We start from the raw sequence: 9,595 nt of genomic DNA, 5'->3' as shown, positions 1-9,595 counted from the left end.
TAACCAGACTAGAAGTTTAACCGTCTTCTTATCTTGTTCTTGCTCTTGAACCTTCATGGAATTACATTTTGACTGGTATACAAATAAAATTGCCATCCCTGCGGACGGCACGTACCTGCCTAGGTAGGCCAAACCGGCGACTTTTGTGCCTATAATCTCCTTCCAGGAAAAGGGAAGCACCTGTCACAATTGTTGAAAAACCCAACCTTTCAGGTATTCCTTTTGATTGAGATGCGTGATAATATAACAATCTCCATAACAGGACATAAGCTTGACAATAGAAGCGATATTTGTTTGTCAATGACATGCATATATCGACTGGTCCATCACTCAAAATCTAGTAAGCCTTTCATTGTAACGAAGCACAAGCAATTAGTTAAAAGAATATCCAACTGCTGGACTTGGCAGCAGCAAATTCATGGTGGCCCTTCTACTCCTACTGTGTTTTTTTTGTTTGCAACTTGGTGCTGCCAAAGATACAATTACTTCATCTCAGTATGTCAAAGATCCTGATGCTATAGTCTCTGCGGGAAATAAGTTCAAACTGGGATTTTTCAGCCCTGTTAGTTCCACTAATCGCTATGTAGGAATATGGTTCAGTAGTGTTACGCCTATAACACCAGTCTGGGTAGCTAACAGAAACAAGCCACTCAACGATTCTTCTGGGGTGATGACAATATCTGGGGATGGAAATCTTGTGGTTTTGAATGGTCAGAAAGAAACTCTTTGGTCATCAAGTGTCTCAAAGGGAGTCGGTAATTCAAGTGCACAGCTTATGGATGATGGAAACCTTGTCCTGAGAGAAATCGGAAGTGGGAACAGCTTATGGGAGAGTTTTCAGGAACCTTCTGATACATTGATAACGAACATGAGAGTTACTGCTAACGTAAGAACAGGCGAGAAGACATTGCTATCCTCATGGAGAAGCCCTTCAGATCCATCCATTGGGACCTTCACTGTTGGAATTAATCCAGTAAGGATACCTCATTGTTTCATTTGGAATCATAGTCATCCAATCTATCGGTCTGGTCCATGGAATGGTCAGGTATTTATTGCTAATCCAGTAATGAATTTAGTTAATATCAATGGATTTGGTATTGTACAAGATGGAAACGGGACGTATACCCTAATCTCAAATTCTGCCAACGAATCATATATCGGAAGATATGTTTTGAGTTATGATGGAAGTTTTAGTGAACTATATTGGGATTATGGGAAGGAGGAATGGGTTAATGTGGGGCGAGTTCCAAACGATGAGTGCGATGTCTACGGTAAATGTGGGTCATTTGGAATCTGTAATGTAAAGAATTCACCAATTTGCAGTTGTATGAAAGGGTTTGAACCAAAAGATGCAGATGAATGGAATAGTAGAAACTGGACTAGTGGTTGTGTTAGGAGGAGACCTATGAAGTGCGAAAGAATACAATATGATGGTGAAGTGGGCAAAGAAGATGGGTTCTTGAGGCTGCGGACAGTGAAAGTGCCAGACTTTGCTGACTCGTCCTTTGCAGTTTCGGAACAAACATGTAGAGACAATTGCATGGATAATTGTTCCTGTATAGCTTATGCATATTATACTGGTATACGCTGTATGTTGTGGTGGGAAAACTTAACTGATATAAGGAAATTTCCTAGTAGAGGGGCAGATCTTTACGTTCGCCTAGCTTATTCAGAACTTGGTAATCGTTTCGTTTTTTTTTTTTTTTGTCTAGTTTTCTTTTGTATTCATAGAAACATGTAGAGACAACTGCTTCAAATTTTCTCCTGTTCAAATATTCATAGAAATTACTGTTGTACTTTCGTATTCATGTAGATAGTAGAAGAAATTTGATCCTTTCCCCTGGTTTGTTTTTGTCAAATCTAAAAATACAAACCTCTGTTTTCTGCAGATAATAGAACTACAAGTATGAAGGTAATTATCGGTTTAACAGTGGTTGTGGGAGCTATTATCAGCGCAATCTGTGTGTTCTGTATGTGGAGGCGAATTGCTCATTATAGAGGTAAATATGCATTTTAGTGCTCGCCAATGCTGGACTTGAAAACCATCCTCTCTTTTCATTGAAAAGAAAAAAAATGCAATGTTCAACTGATGCCTACTTCCTGGATGTAACTCAGAAAGGAAGAAGAGAAGCATGAAGATCTTACTAGACGAAAGCATGATGCAAGACGACTTGAACCAAGCTAAACTACCACTTTTAAGTTTACCAAAGCTTGTAGCTGCAACAAACAACTTTGACATTGCCAATAAGCTTGGGCAGGGTGGTTTTGGTCCAGTGTACAAGGTAATAATGCTTGTGAGATAGTGGAGTTTTTATTGTTAATTGAATTGAATTGAATTGCCAGAAATAAGATGAATGGAACTTTGCAGGGAAGATTGGCAGATGGACAGGCAATAGCTGTGAAGAGACTGTCAAGAGCATCTGGGCAAGGACTAGAAGAATTTATGAATGAGGTTGTGGTGATTTCTAAACTGCAACATAGGAATCTTGTGAGACTCCTTGGTTGCTGTGTTGAAGGAGAAGAGAAGATGTTGGTCTATGAGTACATGCCAAACAAAAGCTTAGATGCATTTCTTTTTGGTCAGAGCTAATTACCCCAACTTACATAACCATTAGAAGCAGATTACAATTTCTTTTACGAGTCAAATATTGAAGCTCTCACACTTCTTTTTTGGCTGCAATTTGTCTAGATCCTCTCAGGAAACAACTTCTAGATTGGAATAAACGTTTTGACATTGTTGACGGAATCTGTCGAGGTCTGCTCTACCTTCACAGGGATTCCAGACTAAAAATTATTCATCGAGATCTGAAGGCAAGTAACATCCTGCTGGACGAAAATTTGAATCCGAAAATTTCAGACTTTGGTATGGCCAGGATATTTGGTGGCAATGAAGATCAAGCAAACACTATAAGGGTTGTCGGAACATAGTAAGTCCTGTTTCTTTCTTAAATCCCATTCTTATTATCTATCACTATTTCATTAATCTCTTTTTTCCTATGCAGTGGCTATATGTCCCCTGAATATGCAATACAGGGCCGATTTTCAGAGAAATCAGATGTTTTTAGTTTTGGAGTTTTGTTGTTGGAGATTGCAAGTGGGAGGAAAAATACCAGTTTTTATGACTGTGAACAAGTTTCGAGCCTGATAGGATTTGTATTTCCTCCAACTCTTTGCTTTGTAATACAAAATCTCGAATTTTTGCTGTGGATTTATAATTAGATATTCTTATGTACGTTGATATTTTCACTTCTGCAGGCATGGAAATCATGGAATGAGGGCAACATTGGAGCTATAGTAGATCCTGTAATTTCAAACCCTTCTTTTGAGGTTGAAGTTTTTCGGTGCATACATGTTGGTCTGTTATGCGTTCAGGAGCTTGCAAGAGATAGACCAACTATATCTACAGTAATTTCAATGCTAAACAGCGAAATTGTGGATCTTCCTGCTCCCAAACAATCAGCATTCGCTGAAAGGTTCAGTTATTTAGACAAAGAATCCTCCGAACAGAACAGACAGAGATATTCTATTAACAATGTCTCGATCACAGCACTTGAAGCTCGATAAATAGAACTTGTGACATTGCTATCTTTCTGTCTAGGTCTGCAATTGGCTGTAAGAAATTATGGGAAGTTTGTAAGGAGTGAGCATTCTACAGATTTCTCAAGGTCTCTGTGCCAAAAGAATACACTAGTGCCAGTACCCCAAACTTCTTGCTTAGAGTCCAATTTTGAGAGAGTAACTATACTTTTGTAGTGTAATTTAAGCTGGGAAACACTGATTCTCTGGGGAGATAAATGAATAAATGGGGTCTTTCACAGAAAACTCCTTGTTACATTTTTTGATAGTCTTACAGAAATGCATTTTATCCATTTTCAAGGATAAAGTAACTATCACTGATATTCCCTCGTGAAAAAAGAAGGTGGATAGGAGGCGACCATCACCATTGATGTCGATTGCATGCATAAATGCATATATTGAATGCTCCATATTCATAATCTGAAGGCTAGTAACATCCTCCTGCATCAAGAATTGTATCCAAAAATTTCAAATTTTGGAACGACGAGGATACATTTGTTGGGAATGAAGATCAAGCTAACACTAGTAGGATTGTTGATACATAGTAAATACCTTTTCTTTTTGCAATTCTATCCTCCTAATATATCACTACTTCAGAAATTTGTTTCTTTCCTCTGCAGTGGCTATATGTCTCCTGAATATGCCATGAAAGATTGATTTTCAGAGAAATCCGATTTCTTTAGCTTTGGAGTTTTGTTGTTGGAGATTATAAGTGGGAGAAAAAAATATCAATTTCTATGGTAATTAATACTTTAAAAAACAATTACTACCATACCTTCAACCACCATCAAATCAAAGGGTCCGTATAATCTTTTGTCTAGCTTGCAAGTCTTATCCATCTCGAGGTTAGTTAGCATATGACAGAAGGCCTATGAATTTTTTTGTTAGCTGTGGTGCCAAACTACTTTTTTTTCTAATAATGTTTACTGTTATAAATATAATTTTTTTAAAAATTCATAACTAGAATAAATAAGTTGATTTTGTTTTATTTAAACAATAAAAAAAACAACAGATAAACCAATGTTTTTTTTTAAATGATAATGGTAACTTAAAATAAATATTTTTTTTAAAAAAAGAAGATAACAATATAGTTTAATTGGTAGTAATTAAATATAAAAGGATAAAAGGGTAAGAAAATTACCTTAAAAAAATAGTGATTCAAAATGATGCACTGTGCATCGTTGCTTTACAAAATCAAGGACGAATTCGATGATACATACGGTTGGCAGGCGACGAGAAAATTGTAAATGGTCAAGAAATTTAAGATGGTTTGTAATTGGGAAGGAGTCTTGTTCTAGCCAATAAGAGGCTGATGGCTTGGGATTGTTTGGTAATGCGTTTGAAAAGTGCTATCGAAAAAATTTGAATTTTTAGTTTTTGTTTTGAATTAATATATTTTTGATATTTTTAAATTATTTTGATGTGCTGATCTCAAAAATAATTTTAAAAAAATAAAAAAAATATTATTAACATACTTTTCTAAATAAAAAATACTTTAAAAAGCAACCATAATCACAATTCTAAATACACCCTTCTTTTCTTTCCTTTTCCTGAATCATCAAGTTATTAGAACCTTTTCACTCCACAACAATCATTCATCTCACGACTAATTGTTCATTGTGATATCTTAGCACGTGTTTTCACACATCACCTTTAGATGAAATAAAAAGAATTTAAATTAAATTAAAATAATAAAAAAATTAGAAAATTTAAAATGAAAATTGATATAAAAATAAAAAATATATATTTTGATTTAAAGGTGAAATTACAAAAGAAAAATAACTTTAACAAAAAAACAAAATAATTTGAAAGAATAAGGATTAAATTGGTAAAAATAATATATTATAAATTTGAATTAAAAGATGAAATTAAAAAAGAAAATTAAAAATTAAAAATTAAAAATTAAAGTTGAAATTCCAACCGCTGAAATACCCACCGCCAAGCTAATATTTTTAGGGATAAAAAAGGAAAAAAAAAAAGAAAAAAGAAAGCCTCATGGATGACCAATCACCCGATCACCACAGATACTCTCTGCCTCCAAAGATAAGGACACAACAACGCATCTAATCTAATGACGTGTAAAGAAAGATTTTGGGAGCTAAGAAACACCGCGGAGTTAGAATGGATGGCCAGGATGTTGCTTCAAAATATGAATAAACACGGATAGCTGGATTTCATCAACGCATTGGCCATTGACACGTGTCATTAGGATTTAAAAATAATAGTGGATTGATTTGGATCAAGACCACAATATTATGTTTGATATTCAAGCAACTTCAACGAGATTTAGTTTGATTTTGGTTACAATTGTTGAATAGTTTAAGCTGCGAAAGATGACTTCTCTGTATTGTTTATAGGTTGACTAACTTGATAAAGACGACCTTTCTTAGAAATCTCCTTTTCACTTGAAGTTGATTGACTCCCAACCAGAGTTGATATTATTGACTGATTGGAATCGTTTTGTTCCCACATAAGAAAAGAGATAGGACAGGAAGTGGCCATTGTAGACAATGACGTGCATACATTGAATGGTCAATAATTCATAAACTAACAAGGCTTTCCATTCCCACCAAGATCAAGCATTTAGCCAATTTTTTTTGGTTTTTTTTTTTTAATAACTTTTGGGCTACCAAAGTTACAATTATGGATCTTGGCAGCTGCACATCCATAATAGCTCTTCATCTAATACTATATTGTTTTTGTTTGGAATTTGGTGCTTCCATAGATACCATTTCATCGTCTCAGTTCATCAGAGATCCTGAAACTATAGTGTCTGCTGGGAAAAAGTTTGAACTGGGATTTTTCAGCCCTGTTAATTCCACAAATCGTTATGTAGCTATATGGTACAGTAATATTTCTATTACAACTCCAATCTGGGTAGCTAACAGAAACAAGCCACTGAACGATTCTTCTGGGGTGATGACAATATCTGGGGATGGAAATCTTGTGGTTTTGAATGGTCAGAAAGAAACTCTTTGGTCATCAAATGTCTCCACTGGAATGAATGATTCAAGAGCGCAGCTTATGGATGATGGAAACCTTGTCTTGGGAGGGAGTGAAAATGGGAACAGCTTATGGCAGAGTTTCCAGGAACCATCAGATACTTACATTCCAAAGATGAGACTTGCTGCTAATCCCAGAACAGGTAAGAAGACGCTACTGACATCATGGAAAAGCCCTTCAGATCCGTCTATAGGAAGCTTCTCTTTGGGTATTGATCCCTCGAGCATTCCTGAAGTGGTTCTTTGGAATGATAGTCGTCCATTCTGGCGTACTGGTCCCTGGAATAGTCAGCTTTTTATTGGAGTCCCAGAAATGAATTCTGTTTATCTTGATGGATTTAATCTTGCGGTTGATGGAAATGGAGGTTTTACTCTAAGTGTAGGTTTTGCTGATGAGTCTGACATCACCAATTTTGTTTTGAGTTCTGAAGGAAAATTTGGACAAGTATTTTGGGATGATATGAATGAGGGATCATGGAGATATGAATGGGAAAGTGTTCAAGATGAGTGTGATGTTTATGGCAAGTGTGGGTCATTTGCAAGCTGTGATGCAAAGAACTCACCAATTTGCAGTTGCTTGAAAGGTTTTGAACCAAAAAATGCCGATGAATGGAATAGCAGAAACTGGACTAATGGTTGTGTTCGAAGGAAAGCGATGCGGTGTGAAAGAATACAAAATGGTGGTGAACTGGGAAAAGAAGATGGATTTTCGAAGCTGGAGAGAGTGAAAGTGCCAGACTTTGCTGAGTGGTCATCTTCGACTACTGAACAAAAATGCAGAGATGACTGCTGGAATAATTGTTCTTGTATAGCTTATGCCTATTATACTGGTATATATTGTATGTTATGGAAGGGAAACTTAACTGATATAAAGAAGTTTTCTAGTGGAGGGGCAGATCTTTACATTCGCCTTGCTTATACAGAACTTGGTAAGCGTTTCATTTTCTATCCAATTCTCGTTTACAATGTTGCGTTCAAACCATTTCCTGTTACAGAAAATTACTGATAAACTAACTTCGCTATTCAAATGGAAAGGTGAAGAAACTTGATCTTTTTCCCTAGTTTTGCTTTTGCTAAATTTAAAGATACCACAATTTGTTTTCTGCAGATAATAAAAAGATAAACCTGAAAGTAATTATCAGTTTAACAGTGGTCGTGGGAGCCATTGCCATTGCGATCTGCGTGTTTTATTCCTGGAGGTGGATAGGTAAATTGCATGTTAGTATTAGCTTGCTGGGATTTCTTAAACATTCTCAAGTTTCATTCAAAAGTAAAATGAAATGTACAAGTGATGCTTATTTGTGGATTTAACCAGAAAGGAAGAGGACAAGCAAGAAAGTATTATTACCAAAAAGGAAGGATCCAATATTATCGGACGAAAACGTGATCCAAGACAACTTGAACCATGTTAAACTTCAAGAACTACCTCTGTTCAGTTTACAAATGCTGATAGCTGCAACAGACAACTTTAATACAGCCAATAAGCTTGGGCAGGGTGGATTTGGTCCAGTGTACAAGGTAATGCTTGTGTTGTGGAGGAGTTTTTATGGTTCATTGAACTGAACAGCTAGTTATTGGATTGATTGAACTTGCAGGGAAAATTCCCAGATGGGCAGGAGATAGCTCTGAAAAGACTGTCAAGAGCATCTGGACAAGGGCAAGAAGAATTTATGACTGAGGTTGTGGTGATTTCAAAACTGCAACATATGAATCTCGTGAGACTTCTTGGATGCTGCGTTGAAGGAGAAGAGAAGATGTTGGTTTATGAGTACATGCCAAATAGGAGCTTGGATGCTTTTCTTTTTGGTTAGAGCTTTTGCCTTGTCTCTTTAGTAAATACATTACAGTTTACCAGATTCCCAACCAGATATGCGGTTTAACATATTAGAAGCAGGTTAACATCTTCCATGGAGTCTTTTGTTTAGCCTCACGAATTTTATTTTGCGCTGCTATTTGTCTAGATCCTTCAAGAAAACATCTTCTAGATTGGAAAAAACGTTTCAACATTGTCGAAGGAATCTGTCGAGGTCTGCTTTACCTTCACAGGGATTCTAGGCTGCGGATTATTCATCGAGATCTGAAGGCAAGTAACATCCTACTAGACCAAGAACTGAATCCAAAAATCTCAGATTTCGGAATGGCTAGGATATTTGGTCGCAACGAAGACCAAGCTGACACTGGAAGGGTTGTTGGAACATTGTAAGCACTGTTCCTTTAGCGATTCTTATCCTGTTATCTTTCCTTTTTTTTTTTTGAAATCTATTTTTTTGGTGATGCAGCGGCTATATGTCCCCTGAATATGCCATGGAAGGTCGATTTTCAGAGAAATCCGATGTCTTTAGCTTTGGAGTTTTGTTATTAGAGATTATAAGTGGAAGGAAAAATACCAGTTTCTATGGAAACGAGGAGGCTTTGAGCCTGCTAGGATATGTATGTCCATCCAACTCCTTGTTTTAATGATACAAAATTATTAAAACTGCATTGACTTCAGCATATTTTTTTGACTTCTCAGGCCTGGAAATTGTGGAACGAGGGCAACATTGCAGCTCTGGTAGATCCTGGAATTTCATATCCTTCTTTCCGCGAGGAAATTTTTCGTTGCGTACACGTTGGTTTGCTATGTGTTCAGGAATTTGCAAAAGACAGGCCAGCTATATTCACTGTCATTTCCATGCTAAATAGTGAAATTGTGGATCTTCCCACTCCCAAGCAACCTGCATTTTCAGAAAGGCGGAGTGAGCTAGACACAGCGTCCCTTCAGCACGACCAGAGGCCAGAATCCATCAACAATGTCACGGTTACACTTCTTTCAGGCCGATAGACAAAATTTATGACGTGATTGTTTTTCTGCTGGGCTTGCAGCTGGTCGGCCATTTGTAAAACTTTCAACGCTGAATTTTTTAGACGTGTCAAAGTAATGGCAAGATTTTGATAATATATATTTTAATTCCATTTTTTTGCAATAAATTTTCAATTTATTTCATTTTATCAATGCATCACTCTCATTCTCCATCTTG

The 9,595-nt window shown here is 36.5% G+C and overlaps 1 protein-coding gene across 1 annotated transcript; it reads left to right on the top strand.

Annotated features, from left to right (window-relative positions):
* Window positions 1-238: 238 nt before the first annotated feature.
* LOC133703646 (uncharacterized) lies at window positions 239-9,530 on the top strand. The gene is made up of 14 exons (XM_062128260.1): window positions 239-1,679; window positions 1,890-2,000; window positions 2,116-2,282; window positions 2,369-2,579; window positions 2,690-2,927; window positions 3,003-3,153; window positions 3,256-3,555; window positions 6,091-7,507; window positions 7,687-7,785; window positions 7,894-8,096; window positions 8,174-8,384; window positions 8,540-8,777; window positions 8,858-9,008; window positions 9,091-9,530. Exons 1-14 carry the CDS (start codon window positions 419-421, stop codon window positions 9,397-9,399), a joined length of 5,067 nt encoding a protein of 1,688 aa, XP_061984244.1. The 5' UTR covers window positions 239-418; the 3' UTR covers window positions 9,400-9,530.
* Window positions 9,531-9,595: the final 65 nt, after the last annotated feature.

The sequence above is a fragment of the Populus nigra genome, chromosome 9, assembly GCF_951802175.1.
Source record: "Populus nigra chromosome 9, ddPopNigr1.1, whole genome shotgun sequence".
NCBI classification, from domain to species: Eukaryota; Viridiplantae; Streptophyta; class Magnoliopsida; order Malpighiales; family Salicaceae; genus Populus; species Populus nigra.
Note: the sequence above shows the minus strand (reverse complement) of the source record. Positions and strands in the feature narration are given on the sequence as shown.